The sequence below is a fragment of the Clavelina lepadiformis genome, chromosome 2 (genome assembly GCF_947623445.1).
Source record: "Clavelina lepadiformis chromosome 2, kaClaLepa1.1, whole genome shotgun sequence".
Lineage (NCBI taxonomy): Eukaryota > Metazoa > Chordata > Ascidiacea > Aplousobranchia > Clavelinidae > Clavelina > Clavelina lepadiformis.
In genome coordinates this window covers 14,486,560-14,502,513 of record NC_135241.1, presented here as the reverse complement: position 1 = coordinate 14,502,513, position 15,954 = coordinate 14,486,560, and the positions used below count along the sequence as shown (strand labels likewise).

Sequence of the window (15,954 nt, the reverse complement as noted above, 5' to 3'; positions counted from 1 at the left end):
TCTTAGACAAAAAACTTTATCTTTACCATTTCCAAAGAGCAATATAGCAGATTGCATATCTGAATACAATATATATACATATCCTCATGCCTAGTTGTTGAGTGCACATAATATTCTGTTACTAATAGAAGTGGAAAAAACTTTACACAAATACTGAAAAATGCTTTGTACTTATAAAAGAACTAACTTACTCAAGTATTTAGCCCTTATTGATGTCTAGTATTAAACTCACAGCATGTTTAAGAACAATAGTCCTATTACATAAAATATTTCCAAAAATCATACTTATAAGAAATTTTGCCGACAAACCTTGGCTTATAGATTTTCACACCAATCTTATCTTCTTCATCCAATAAGCTGACAATGTGGTATTGGCGTCCATGACTTAGCATGTAACTATTAACAGAAGCCTCCCCAATAGTTCCTTTGGCAGCTATATATTTTTTTGTGAATATATCATCATCAAAATCAACTAAACCTAACATTAACAATCAGTATTTAACAGTATTTAAGAATGAACGTATGTTTTTACAGGATATGTATGCTGGGCTTGTATCTGACCCCATGCAGTGAAAAGACAGTTCGCTGGCAGCTGGACTTGTAAGAGTCACACAACTACTATAACTATCGGTGTTTCTGCATCGATAGGTTTTCTTTATAATTTGAAATCCTTGACATAAGCGTTGGTTAATCAATTCCAGGAAAATTTCTTTTGAATTTCTACTGCCCCTGTCATTGTAATTTTGCTTGGCCTTTGCTGTGTCGTCAGCCATGCTAAAATGTAAGTGTCTAAGTTATATTACGAATACTATAAAATAATACAAATACTGGTGCATATTAGCAGATAAAGTAACAATAACAAGTAATCCTGATGTACAGTATTATATGAATGTTCAACAATTTAGCAATTGCATGGTTATAATGTTAAAAAATAAATACCTTGGAAAACCAGAGAGTTGACAAGTAGTTACAAGGCATCATTCATGTTAATGTACTTTTATTTATTTAAAATAATTTGCTCTGACAGTAGCTTTAGCAATAGGTGGCTCAATGCTTAAATTAAATTGTACATTTTTTTTGCCACAAATAGATGAATGTGATTAAGCAAGGTGAACCTTACATAAGCTTAGTTTTGAAATAAAAATAATTACAACTCATTTGAGTAACTAATTTTACAGGTTTAAATTCTACGAAATTATCGTAGTGTTATCGATATTCAATTAAGCTTTTATTCTAATTCAATTTATATTTTACTAAAATAATGACAAGAAAGTGAAATACTAAGTACAGGTTCTAATACTGCAATTAAGCCTTATTATCTACGAATGCATTTATGTAAAATTGAGCTAAAGTCAAAATGTTAACTTTCAGCAATAAACGACCCAAAGGTACAAATTATACAAAGATGTCACCTGTATAGGGATATGGATTTTAGATTATCGAATCTTCAAGAACCAAATCCAAAAATTATTTGCTTGTTATTTTTGAAACTGATATTATTCTGATAGCAATAATTGCCTACAGAGGGTTTGATTTACTTTGTATAATGTTTTAGTAGACAACTTCAGCAAACACATTAGGGACTTGTTGCAAAATTAGTCAGATGCATTTAACCATGACGGTGACTATTGAATCGAATTGCACCAGGAAAAAGCAGCGAGTGTAAAAAAAATGAATTCATTCGCAAGCCAAATCATGGTCAAGCTATACACGGTAGCTTGAATAAATATCCAAATAGGATAATATACAAAAGGGAAATGAGCATTTTAATGGCAACTTTGTACTATGGATTCTCACAGATTTCACATGAGTGCTTTTTACGCTTGCTTAATCTAATTTAGCAGGTGAAGGTGCCAGGTAGCTTAAGTTAAACAAATGTAAAATCTGGTAGTGAAAAAACTCAGCCTGAATCTACAAGTAATATCCATATCTTTTTAAGTAGGTGCCCACTGGCACCCAAGGTCGTAAAAACTGGGTTCCCCTGGAAAATGTTCAACACCCAACTTTGTGAAACTGTGGGACTATACAAACAATGTGCATAGTACAGTTAATAACAATTAACTCTTTGCGTTTTTGTTCCCTCTCTGAAGAAAACTTAAAGAACCATCTACTCCACACGAAGAAGAAGAACTCTTTGCGTCACATCACAAACCTGACAATGCAGAAATGCTGCATAATTTCTATTTAACATATCTTTAATCAATTCGAAGTTTTTGTATCTCTGCCTCTTCTGTTCTCAATTCTTATTCCTGTTGACAAGCTGATAACATTTTATTTATTTATTTACAATATACTAACGCCAAGCCCAAGACGGTTATTACATCAGGCCAGGGCTAGCTGACATAAGATAGTACATATAGTATTACGCAGTAGTAGGCCTAGACGCCATTTCCTAAAAAGTAACCCAAGACCTTGATTTGTTCATTCATTCTGTTAATGGGTGGGAAAAGCCTAGAAAGTCAAAAAAGTGTAGTCACATCAGCAATTGGGTGCCAAACGGGCATCCATTAAAATTGCGCATTGAATCTATCATTAAACCTTTAGTTTAGATAAATTTATTCTAATCATTTAGCATTTTTGCGAAAAATACCTAAATTATCATTTTACTGTCAAGACAATCAAGAAACAATAGCAAGAAGTTCCTAAAAGAACCTGACCGAGACCCTCAAACAAGATATGAAAAGCGAGTGCAGTTATTGCTTCACAAGTACACTGAAAAAGGATTTGAAAAAAATTATCTTAGAATATTTGATTTTTCATATAGACGTATACTCAAAGTTTTGAAAGTTTTCCATGCAGAAGCCTTTACAGTTTCTTATATTACAGCTAAAAATGTGTACGAATCTTAGAACTATGTTTATTTAGTCATTTGGATGAGCCACTGCAGGTTAATAAACCATGCAACAATTTCTTGATCGCAAGAACTTCAATTTTCAATCATTCTCTTTTGTGCATGGTGATGATCATGATGTAAAGTAACGTCAACATGTACGTTCCACAATATTGCCGAGCTGGCACCAATGCTTGAAACGGTGTGAGTAGGATTATGCAAATGAAGCTATGATTCTGCAGCTACCTTTGCAATTTATCTACACCTATCACTATGTTATGCAATTTTTTCAGTCCAACTCTTTGAGGTCTGATTTTGAGTTTGCAGAATGGCATGTTTTAAGAATCGAAATGGGATCGGAATACCGATCTTTTTCAAATCAATCCTAAAACGTGACGAGTTAAATTTCAAAATTGAAACAGGCAATATTAGTACCTCTTATCATTATGAGAAGTGATTTCATCCGGCACAAGATTGTATGCTTGTTCTGTATAGGCATTCTGCAAATGATGCTGATTTGGACAATAATCTGTTGTGATAGGAAGGCAGGCAGGACATTTTAACGACTTCCAATCCAAACCTAGCATAATAAAAATGAACTGTGCAGTAACCACACAAAAGATAAATGAACAAAATTGTTATTACGTGGCAATTGCAAAATAATACATAATCAATATTTTAACACTGCTAATTACGATTAACAAAACAAAAATGGTTTGATAAAAGTAACATAAGCAGTGCATGCAAATTTGCTATAAACATTAGCCAAGACAGAAAAAGCACTGCCAAAGCAATGAATTCTTATTGTGTGTATTCTTTTGGGTGCATCCTAATTTTTGTCCGCATTTAATCTTCGCAGATGTTTATTTAATTGTTACACAGTTTTATGCAAAAATTCTGCCCAGTTTTTCCATAAATCATAAATAATTGAACGTCAAATTTGCAAATACATTGCTTCGTGAAAATTGCTTATTTCTATGCGTAGCACTCGTTGGGAAATTTGTATCACGTAAAGAATTGCACACCAGTATCCGGTTCAATTTTCGTAGGAACTATGAAGTCATAATTATGTCAGGTTATAATTATGATGCGTTTGTGATTCTTTACCTCATCTAAAAATTCATGCTGGATAGTATATATGCCAATATGCCAGGCACATAAACCACACCTTAATGTATGGTTCGTGTCATTTACACGAGCATACACTTGTTTTGTAGAATAGGCAACGGTACAGCGCAAATGTAAAGCGCAGTCAGGTAACCAAGGGTGTCCAAACTTTTTGAGCACTCAACCTACATTTATCTTGGCTAGGCCCATAGGCGCCAAAGTTTAAAAATTCCAGGGTGTGCACCCAGAGCTATGTGAGCATACCTCCTGAAATAGGCTAGCTGTATGATACAGGTGTTTTGATCCATAATTAATGCAGACTTCAATAAGTTTAAAATGCTTAAAGTTAAAAAGTTTCAAATGCTATTTGCTCGATTGGTAAACAATAAAAAATAATAAACAATAATGATAAAATATCTCATGTATAGGTTTCTTGTCGCACCTGTGTATTAGTTTTTCCCTGATTATTCGAAAGCAAAATTCCAATAACATACAACCAAATTCGAATGTGTCCAAACAGTAAAGCAAACATATTAATGCACTAACTCGTGTTAAATTGTCTGTCGTTAGCAGTAAAAACTGCTTCGAATAATTCAAAACAATTCTTTTCGGATAAGTGACACAATGACTGTATATAACCTTAACAGCAAAGAGTGACTTGAGCACGATGCATGTCAAAGAGTTGAAAGAAAGGAGTGAGGAAAACAAGGTGAAGGTAAAAACATGCACTTTAGATCTAACGGCTATGACAAGCTTCTGACATGCTTAGTGTTATGACCTCCATGGGACCAGATCGTTTTCTGGATCAACAAAGTTAGCGAAAAAAGGACCAAAAAGGTATAACACAAAAAACGGATTATGTTACGTTATAGGTTGCTTGTCACATGGCACACAGAGTGCAAGTATGCAGAAAAGGCAAAGTAAAAACTGATGAGGGATCCACAAGGAAATAAATGGTAATGCACAAATGCAACAAAAAAGGTGCAGCAGAAAGTAAACAATACAGTAAAATGAAAAGTGGTAACATAACATCTGAAGTAAAGTCGTAATAAACGGATATTTTAAAAATTTAGGATTATGCCGATTGCCGAAATGGTCACCTTAGTGAGTTTTACTGTATTATTTCACAACTTTTCAACGGTGATTTTTGGTACTGATGCCTGTGGCATACGTCTTTTTTCTTAAGACCACAAGTACCAAAGCATGCTGGTACCAAACTAGTGTTTCCAGGATTTTTAGCTAGCAGTAATACTAAAAGAAGCAAAATTTCTATACTTTCCTAGGCAATTGCCATAAATTTTCGCAAACTGATTGAAGGTCAAGGTTTATTTTTAAGAATAAAATGTAGTCATGTTGGGTATGAAGACAGAAATTTTCGGAAAATTTACAGTTACAGGGGTTTGATGGCATGATATTGATGAGTGTGTTTGTTTAAATGTTTTAAAAATTTCAGTTCAAAAAACAAACATTCTGCAGTAATAAAACGTGCTAGCCAATTTTTGGCAATAGTCATAAGCATAAAAGTACCAGTACAAAAGTGAAAACAACAACTATGTATAAACTCAAAATTTTACGTTAGAAACCAAGGGTGTTAAACATACAAACCGCGAAGCGGTTTGATCCGGCACCGGGTTAGAAGACTGAGTTTGACACCCTTGTAATAGGTACTTTATTAAAATTTCTACACAGAAATATTAATTTGATTTAAATTAAAACTCATGAAAGTTATGAAAAATTTTGTTTCAGTGCATGAAGTCATCAATAAGCTTACTTTTCAGTATGATAAAAACCATCTCAGTTTAAACTTAAAGAGCTTATAACATCCAATTTATAATTTGTTCCACTAATGTAAAGTTTGACGCAGAAAGTTTTTTATTTTTGTTTTTACATCAAGCACTAAGAGTCAAAAAAGTTGTGATACGCACAAATACCGCAAAATTTGGTCCGCTGTCTGTCCGCTCAGAATTTGAACATTGGCAAAATCAAGTTGTGATCAAACATTTATAGCATAGCTCCAGGCTACTTTTTCAACTTTGATGCTTTTATTTCAATCTGAGAATGTAATAATTGTAAAAGCATAACTCCTTTTAGCATTGTAGTGCCTTTGTTTGATCAAAGCTTGATGATCTTGTAACAACTCACTTGCCAATACAACTTTCAAGCGCATCACAATCGCAAAGTCTGCGCAGCTCAGTCATGTAAAATACTCAAAAATTCTTACAATTGATTAAGGTGTAAGTTAGCCATATGTTTTTGAGTGTATTTAGTGAGTGCAGTATGTTGTAGAGTGTAGACTATAATAAATGCTCATTTACAACAAGACTTTTTTAATGCGTATAATTTATGTTCAAAAACGAGTTGCAAAAGTTTATGATTTTCCACCTAAACATGCAAACTTCCACCGGCTTAGAACCGCTGCCATAACTTTAAAGGAATACCAAGATAATGTGGATTTGGGCAGCAATTGCAAATAACTGAAATTTGAGGACTAAAAATGTCTCAGTCTATGTTATTGCACCTACTTTATTGCAAGTTAGATATCAAATTGCATTTATGTAGTGATCTTTCCATAAATATGAGCACATTTACTCATCAATAGTACAAGAAACCATCGCAATAGTAAAACTTGTATGCAAGTAAGTACATATTCTAGAAGTTTTGACTTTTACACTCATTAATTACCAGCATTTAGTACCTTTTGTGACTGATAAAATCAACTATAGAAAATTAAAAAACAAACAAGATACCGATGTGGTGTCCATGATAAGCTCTTCTTTCATGAAATTTCTGACAAGCCAGTAAAAAATGTTGTGCCTAATGCAGTGCTTGGTGTCAAAATGCATTTTGTTAATTGCATGCTTTGTTATCCTTTGCTTCTATAAATTTTGCCTTAGTGAGTTAAGTTTTGGGTGTGCAGCGCAAAATGTTACAATGCTTAAATGATATTGCTCATTAATGACTGTTAATTGTTGTATAGTAATGGCTGTTTAATGATGTTGTTTATAGCTTTGTTCAATCATATCGCTTTTAAGATGCAAAGTTAAAATTTAATAAAAGCTGGATTATTGATTAGATCCAACATTAAGGTTACGTAACCCATTATCCCAAACATTAAAAAATAGTAAAATTATCTTGATATTTTTGAAAATTCCACAACACCAACTACTGATAAAGAATTATGAATACTGCTAAGTATCACACCAGTGTTGGTATCAGATGTCCATTGAATATCACCTGCAATGCCCCAAATCCAGCTAAGTCCATAACTTGAAATAGGTTTTCTTGACCGAAAACCTGATACATGTTAAAATATAGATTATAACTATCATTCATTGTATTCAGAGTCCAGAGATTAACACTATAACACTGAATATAGGCATTAAGAATTTGCATTAACAGACATAATAGCACGTCAAAAAGAAAGTTGCTATGGTCATCAGAAAGTACAAATTATTTTTACATTATAGATAAGATAACCAAAAAGATTTTAGTATAGCAGCAATAAAAATCACAACACATTTCCGTTGAGGAAACATGTATATGTGGCGTTATACATGTTCTATCATGTTATTTATAAAGATATTCATTTTTCTATCCTCAATTGTCCAAAAGTATTATTTTTCGCAGAGGTGGGTGCGAGCGCACTCCTTTTTTAAGGAGTGATCTCGAGAGCGAAGCTCTATCTTCAACGTGGGAACAGGATCATGCATGCTCATTTTCAAAGCTTGTTCAGTCGTTGCTGTTTTTTTTTGCACAAACAATGCTGTGAACGCACAAAATGGATACAAATGATTGGATTAACAAAAACAATTTCGGATTTTGTTTCGGATTGCCCTAATACTATAATTGTATGTAGTGAATCAAAAATGGCTCCTTTCAAACAAATTTTACGCACAATTTATGCTCGGCAAAGCTAATGGCGAAAAATAAACAACATAATATACCACACTAAGCACTTCAGAACCATGTTATGGCAGTCCGACATAAATGCTTTGTGTTTTAAGCTGACAACAATGAGCCAAGTTATCATCATGGTGTCATAATTTGCTTAAAGTTGCCGTTATGTTTATAACTTAACCGATATATTATTTGAAAGTAGTGTTGCACTTAACTTGAAATTTTTTTAGGTAATTTACATGTCATGTGAGTGTAACTAGTTACGTAAGTTTTCCTGCAACTGGGCGCATTGTTTTCTAGTAATATTGCCATATCAATATTAAACTGTCAAAGCAGGTTTACATCACAAGTAATTGCTTAATATTGGGTTTCAGTTTTACAAAATTGGGGTTTCGTTTCGATGGTAGTCATTAGAACTTTTCCAGAAAAGAATCGTATTTTTGTCTTGTTTTATGTTAAAGGCAAGTTGAAATGTAAATAAAGGTTATTTATAATTAGTCACTATTAATCGGACTTATTTTTTTGACAAGCGTTGATATCGTAACTTTTTCAACATAGTGTGTGAGTGTGACCTACTTTTGCACAAGACGCGAAAATGATATTCCTCGTGGGCATAGTGCAGTGTGATACTACTTTAACAATTTAGCGGTGTCACTGCCATACTCGATTTATGGTCGTACCAATAGTTATCAAAGAATGGGTTATTTCGTCATATCACAAACATTGATTTCGTTAGTGCCAGGTTTCAAAAAACGACAATAAATCACCAAACTGTGGGTACCATATTTTGATATCTCCGACACAAACAATGCATCTGCATAAATGGTAAAGAGTAGCAATCTTAAATTAATCTATATTGTTAAGAGTGTCCGTGTAAAAACACTTGAATATATGTAGACTAGGTTGGTAAAAACAGCACATTTTATATAGTTCTGATTTTAAATTAAATGGTTTTAAATGATGTGGTCATCGATTTGGTTTTTGTAAGTTTTAATACAGCTCTCAATGACAAATAGAAAAATTTTTGAGAAAAAAGTAAAAGTTTTCCCAAAATTATCACAAGTTTTAAATTTTGTATCCTATTCTACTGTATGTCAAAACTTATTAAAATCAAATTGATGACAACACTGACAAACTAAGGTAAAGTAAAATTAAGTGATTTATTCAGTCTAAATGGCACATGGAATGACAAGCAAGCAACAACATAAGTTAACACCATAACAAACTTGACTTTTCATGCACATTAACATCATACCATTTTGGAAAATCAATAAGGAAAATTCATAACTTATACCATTTATAAAAGCAAACCTTTAAATGCCGCAAAGCCTTCAGCAGGACTGTATTCCAATGTAATATTGGCTAATAAACTTCTCCTTGAAGTTCCAGAGGAAACAGATGAGTTGGAAGTTGCATAATCTTTATATTCTTTTGACATGAACATGTGATGTTGCTCATCATACCTATAAAGCCATGTTTAGACTTGGCAGTTAAAACGATTGACCTAGAAAATTTCTGCAGCAAAACAACATACGGCAATATAGTTATAAATGTAAATATAAACATATGTAATTACACAGCAAAACACAGTTCTGCATAAAACTTACGGTGAAATTGTGGGGGAGCCGGCAAAAAAAGAATTATCACAACCTGCCAGTGAAAGTGGCTGTGATTTTTCACCATTTTCGTTGGCATATGTATCAGATATAAGGCTAGCTTCCCGATGGAAGGCATTTGCATTTTCATGATGCAAGACTAAAGCCTCTCCTTGAGGGCCACGAGGATACGTATGCACCCATCTTCTACGATTAGCAGTCAGCGGAGCAAACATATACGACGGATTAAAAGGATTAAATAAAGATCTTCTCTGAGTTACAGTATCATTTTTCCTATAGCCATGACATGTCCTTGAATTTGTTGCACTGCCAATAATTGGGCGTAGATCAAGACTTTCCTAAACATAAAAATATTTATTTTGTATTAATTTAGGGTACGCTTCCTATAAATAAACTAAAAACTTGAGTCACTGTCCAAAGACCAAGACTTTCAACAAGCTTAAGTTGACTTGTGTCTTTCTATAAAAAAGAATTGACTTAACTTCTAAAAATGCACAGCAACACATTCTACTGAATATGCAATAATGTATCTAACGTGTAATTTTTACCGAATAAACCAAATAAAGCAAGTAAATTGTAAAAATAGTAACTTTTGCAAAAATAGCAAAAATGAAAGGGTTAGGAAACAAAATAAAGAGATAATAGTTTTCAAAAAAGCAGTAGATTGTCTATTTTATAAAAAGCTACTGGCTAGTGTTATGCGCTCTAAACCATTGGCAGAGTTGGGCACGATCGCGTTCTCCTTTTTGTGTTATTCACTGCTCACCTTAATTTCTTGGAACAAAAACGCTGCGAAGGCAAAGAAAAGAGTCATTTTTAAACTGCTCCATGGTCACTACGGATGTTGTTTCGGTCCACATTTAACCATTTAATGTTGACCTGGCATAAGCCAATTTGCCAATGACCGACTAAAACCAAACTTCATTTTTGAGCTTTGTTCTTTTTCAGAATCAAAATAAATTAATGCCATGTGTTAGTTCTTAACTAGCCTATAATTTACAAAAATAATAACAGTAGTGCCATCGGTGAAAAAAAAATTGTCTCGCGAAAGCTGCTTAATGATAATCGTTTATCATTATTCATATCAGACAATAGTTTATGGTTAAAGCTTTGCATAGTTTTAATTTCGTTGACCAATTCCAAAAGTACCATTAGCTTCGACAATTGTGACATTAGAAAACAGTAGATCATGGTAAAAATTATGTAGGATGTAGGTATCATTCGACTAGTATCAAATTAAAATTTTCAATAATGGCCAATTGGTTTTGGCCACCATGCAATATGTCGAGATGCATTATCGTTTAATTAAAACCTCAGCGAACTTTGGTCCAGTGCCACTACCCTTACAGTGCAAAGTTTCTTCACAAACATGGTAGTGGTCTAACAGCGATAGTGGTCCAATATGCAATTGTACTATAATCTGTAGATAAATTTTATCAAGTATAGTGGAAGTTAAATAGTAAATCCATCCGTCTATTAAAACCAATTTTCTTCGTGAAAAATTTATGAAAATGTCAGGTTAATAAACCTGGTCACTTCCTATTTTACCTGTATACTACTTCCCATAGAATGCAGAATAGACTGGTGCTGTGGCATATATTAATTATTATATAAGTCTCTGTTTAGTTTTAGTAACTCACAGTTTAGTTACGCAAGTTACATCTTGCTTACTGTATAAGGTAATTACGTAAGTATAGCCACAACAGTGATAATATTGCATGTAACTGACTATAATTACGTAGCTGAGCTGCAGTTATGAATGATTGATATGAACTATTAACCTCCTTTTTGGTGTATTTTATCCACACAAAAAATCCACTAATTAGTTTTTTTACTCACTAGGTAAATTGAAATTCAAGCGATATCTGCAGCCGGCTCTTGGCTCACACTGTTTTCAGAACTTGTGCAATAGCAGAAAACAACGTTTGTAATGTAAGGTAACAACTGTGCTTTGATAACAACTACTCGACCAAAAATAAACAGTTTTCATCTTCTACATGACTTTGTATTTGGTCACTTTGAACATGGAAAAAATTTTAAGACCACAAGTCGAGTATGGAAAGTATGGCAGTGACGCCATTTAACTGTGGAAGTGATACCGCACTGCACAAAAGCCAAGGGAAAATACTGCTTGTTTCGGGCAATAATAGGTTATACACTACGTCGATAAAGATACAATACACTATTACCTACTAATTAGCAAATTAAGTTTGGGGGAATGTCTGTCAAAAAATAATTCCAATCTACACTAATTATAGTAAATACATGTTACATTTTAACTTGTCTTTATATCATAAAACACGAATAAAAGGAAAAGCGCTTCATGAAAAAATAATTTCTGGGAAATTCTGAATAACTACCTAGAAAAGAAACGAAAATTTTGTGATATTGAAACTCAATACTGTATTACTTAATAACTTGTGATATTAATCTGCTTTGCCAATAAACATCAACAATATAGCAGTATTACCGTAAAACAACGTGCAAAGTTGCAGGAAAACTCACGTAATTAGTTACAGTCCCATGGCATGTAAATTACCTAATTAAATTTCGAGTTATGTGCAACACTACTTTCTAAGCGTATATCGGTTAAGTTATAAGTATAACGGCAACTTAAATTATGCAATAAATTAATAAATAATAAATAATATAAATTAAAGCAAATTATGACACCATGATGACAACTTGGCTCATTGTTGTCAGCTTAAAAACAAAGCATTTATATCGGACTGCCATAACATGGTTCTGAAGTGCTTAGAGTGGCATATTATGTTGCTTATTTTACGCCATCAGCATTGCCGAGTACAAATTGTGCATGCAATTAGTTTGAAAGGAGCCATTTTTTATCCACTATAGGAAAGTACCGTACTACAGGAAAAATTACGAAATAACTGAGAGCCATGTGGCAGATCAACCATCAAAATGGAGGTGTGGGTTCGAATCCCACTTCTGACACCATGTCGTGTTTCATTATTCCTATTAATGTCACAGCCAAGCCTAGAATGACCCAAAAAGTGAAACTGCAGAAGTCGTAGGGGCGGTCATCGACATCACATAAAGCATAATTATACAACAGAGAAAAATTCAGTGCACAATGCACTGCAGTGCATTTTAGCATTTTAACATTATTTAGTAATTCTGCAGAATAAATATAACTTCCATGTTGATACATAATACAGGCGAGAAAATGCATGCACGGTAATAATTATAAACAAATATGTACACAGATTGGCTTAAGTGTAGCGATATTATTTACTTGATTGTATCCTTTTAAATTGACCACAGCTCCAAGTGAGCTTGCCACTCCATTTTCAAGCTTATTGCAAGATTTATGCATCTTTGACAATGGGATATATACAGGTTTCGTGATTCCACGTTTCTCATATTCCTATAAGTCAAAAATATGTTAACTACTTGCATACTGATACTAATATAAACAACCGAAATAGTTATGTTGTTTCAATACTTTTCAGTAATTGCCTTTATTGCCCGATAATTCAAACTTACCTTTACAGTATTTCGTGGACTACTTATTTGTCCCTGGACTGAACTGGATGAATCGGGAGCAAAGTATTTAGGATATACAATTTTGCCTGACACTTGAGCTTTAACAGAAGTACCTGGCTTTTGGTATGAAAATACCTAATAAAACATTGCCAATTATTTGCATAATCAAACAAATAAATGTTAATCTGGATGTATAATTGATTGGACCAAAACCATAAAAACAAAATCATGAGCTCCAGTAGCACATACAATATTTTAGCTGAACACCCCTGTACTGTAGAAGTGCCAAAACAGCAGCTAGATACAGTGTAATGTTGATTTGTCGTGCCGCAATCTCGTCTACTTCCGGCCAGAAGCACTTATTAATTTGACTACACCTTGCCCATTGCCACAATGAGTCACCATTTTACTGTTACGAGTACTGCTGTGTAGACGTGCCCTGTGCTATTGTTTTGAATACAATCCGATATAGTCAACTGTAGATCTGTTCGAATCAGCTATACGAAAATGTGGTTAGCAAGAATGACTTGGGCCAGGTTTTATGCATAACGAATTTTTATACCTTTTCCCCGAAGTTTGAGCTTGGATAAAGCTTGTTTTTCATCTACGTTTGAAAGTTTTTGCGACATTTTGGATACAACAGCAGCTGCTCGAAAACACTATTTTATGCCGAGTCCCCTCATGGGCTGCAGGGTCCCTGCACGAGCTGCCTAGGGTTGCCGAGTCCCCGAGTTCCGGCACGATATACTGAGTTTCTGAGTTCCCGAGTCCATCATCGCAACGAAAATCGATTAATCGCAAGATACTGCAGAGCCATGTAGCTAGTTAATGTTGTCCATCCACGTCTGGATGAACGGACATTAAGGGTACATTTCAACAAGCTAAAACTAAACAGAAGAGACTATCAAGTAAGGATGCCTTCCCATAGTCAAGCCAGTAGCTCGATGAAAAGATGACCCCCAGCATGTGAACACGCCCTTGACTGGAGCTTACTTCTTCAATAACCGATCAAATGCATATCACAATGGAAGTTACAATATTAATGATGTAACTACTGAAATAACGGTCGACTTCGCCAATGCCCACGCTGCCCTATTCGTTACCCAGACGTCGAAACATACTGTTTATTTGTGTAATTGTTGTGTCATTGACTATTTTTCTATGATCTACGTTTTAAATAACACAGTCCCAAGTATGATTGCATTTTTATCTCAGATCTGTTTATATACAGCCTATTTTAGCGGTCCATGTTTTTATATTCTTGTGTACCTTTTGCAGTGTTATTGGCATGAAGCGTGAATTGTAAGCCTCAGATACACTTTATTGAGTTTGTGCTGTTGTGTTTATATAGTTATCAAACGTGTAAATTTCTCTTATAACAACTTATTTTTAATTCTGCTGTGGTTTGTAATGTAATGTTTATATTTACATTATATGTATATAGAAATACTGTACAGCAGGGGTGGCCAACAAGTCGATAGCGTCTGATTTGGTGATTTTACTTTTTCAATTACTTTTTTGAAAGGAGACAAACATTTTTCATCAACTGTGGTAAATTTAAGCAGCGGTTTAATAGGTGTAAATGAAATACATGCTGTAGACGCCAATTAAAGCACATTATGACATAACAAAATACAACTTTTGGCTTGGAACTAAAGCAGGGAAATGATCCACTTTAGTATAGTTGCATGTGTTAAAAACAAAGAGCTTGCCCAGGGAGGTTTGAGTTACACCCCTCCCCGCTCCACGGTAAGAAATTATATTACTTATTAGCTTTAAATAAATTATAAATTATACCTTAATTTATTTTTGGGTGTCATTACTTTCACTGAAAAAAATCTCAGGTGCATGAAGAAGGTATTTTCACAACTTTCTTCATGCTAACCTAATCTGAAAGTTTTTACATAATAATCTAAAACCTAATCAAAATCTAATTTCAAATAACAACTACAATAACTAATATTAACATTTTACATGCGCATTTTCCAAACCTAACCGCCTATTATGTTTAACAATGAGAGCATTACCTACTAAGGCTACTATGGTGGAATTGTAAATTACTTTCTTTGGTTTTCGAAATGTTATTTTATTACATCAATTTCAGTTATGATTTTAGCAGGGTTAGAAGCCCCAACACTTATTTCTCTGGTTAAGTCGGTTTAAAAGCACTGAGCAACTGCCAAAACTATAAAATTCTGTTGCAGCTTTTGTCAATTAACTAACTTGACAAAAAAACTTAATTATCACAACAAAACAAATCATATAAAGAATATAATATCTGCACTTTGTGGAATGAAAGTTTGATGGCTTAAGCTTGAGATAACTTCAAGTTTAGTAAAATAATTCATCAGATATCACCGTTTACAAAGAACAAATATTTAACGTGCTATTATTACGTATTAGTAGTAATTGTTATTAAATCAATTGCAAAAAAAAGTAACCATTTATGACACAATCGCATTGCGTGACAGCTGACAGTGGTATTTTTTGCCGGTTTCAACAGTTTTGGTTCAACTAACAAATTAACTTGCACCCCATTAGCAGCAGGAAAACTGTTTCAGAAGTGGTTTAGAATAGATGTCTTAACAATAGATAAATGCAATGCAAATATCTTTGTATTTGTCAAATAAATAAACGTTGTGAATATAACGTGAAGTAGGCTATCCCTGTGGTTGCAGTAGAATGTGTAGTCAATGTTAATATTGAACACTAGTGGCGTAAAAAGACGACTGAGGGGAACAAAGTTGAGTTAGAATGGTTATATACTGGCAAACTACAGTACAGTAAAAACTATGATAAAAAGGAAGGGTGCATGTGCAAACCAAGATTACAATAAATGAAAAAATGTTGATATGAAATCTTAAATATGAAGTATCAGTATGTGTCACACAGCTACCAGTGTGTGCTTAGTAGGTCGAATGGGTTGAGTTACCGGCATGCAACTTGAGTGCAGATTTAATGGCAATTATAATGCCGGTAATAGCACGCAGTAACAAC

At 33.7% G+C, this 15,954-nt stretch overlaps 1 protein-coding gene across 3 annotated transcripts in view; it reads right to left on the bottom strand.

Annotated features, from left to right (window-relative positions):
- Positions 1 to 15,954, bottom strand: part of LOC143445376 (GATOR1 complex protein DEPDC5-like) — a 39,107-nt gene that overhangs the window by 8,980 nt on the left and 14,173 nt on the right. The window contains exons 12-19 of one of the 3 annotated variants that reach the window (XM_076944435.1): positions 12,958 to 13,092; positions 12,707 to 12,838; positions 9,442 to 9,788; positions 9,146 to 9,297; positions 7,139 to 7,231; positions 3,266 to 3,410; positions 533 to 774; positions 310 to 433 (exon numbers count right to left, since the gene is read on the bottom strand). In XM_076944435.1, the coding sequence (XP_076800550.1) occupies positions 310 to 433; positions 533 to 774; positions 3,266 to 3,410; positions 7,139 to 7,231; positions 9,146 to 9,297; positions 9,442 to 9,788; positions 12,707 to 12,838; positions 12,958 to 13,092 (1,370 nt within the window). The remainder of the gene's footprint in view (positions 1 to 309; positions 434 to 532; positions 775 to 3,265; positions 3,411 to 7,138; positions 7,232 to 9,145; positions 9,298 to 9,441; positions 9,789 to 12,706; positions 12,839 to 12,957; positions 13,093 to 15,954) is intronic. The other 2 variants (XM_076944436.1, XM_076944437.1) reach the window with 2 other exon arrangements.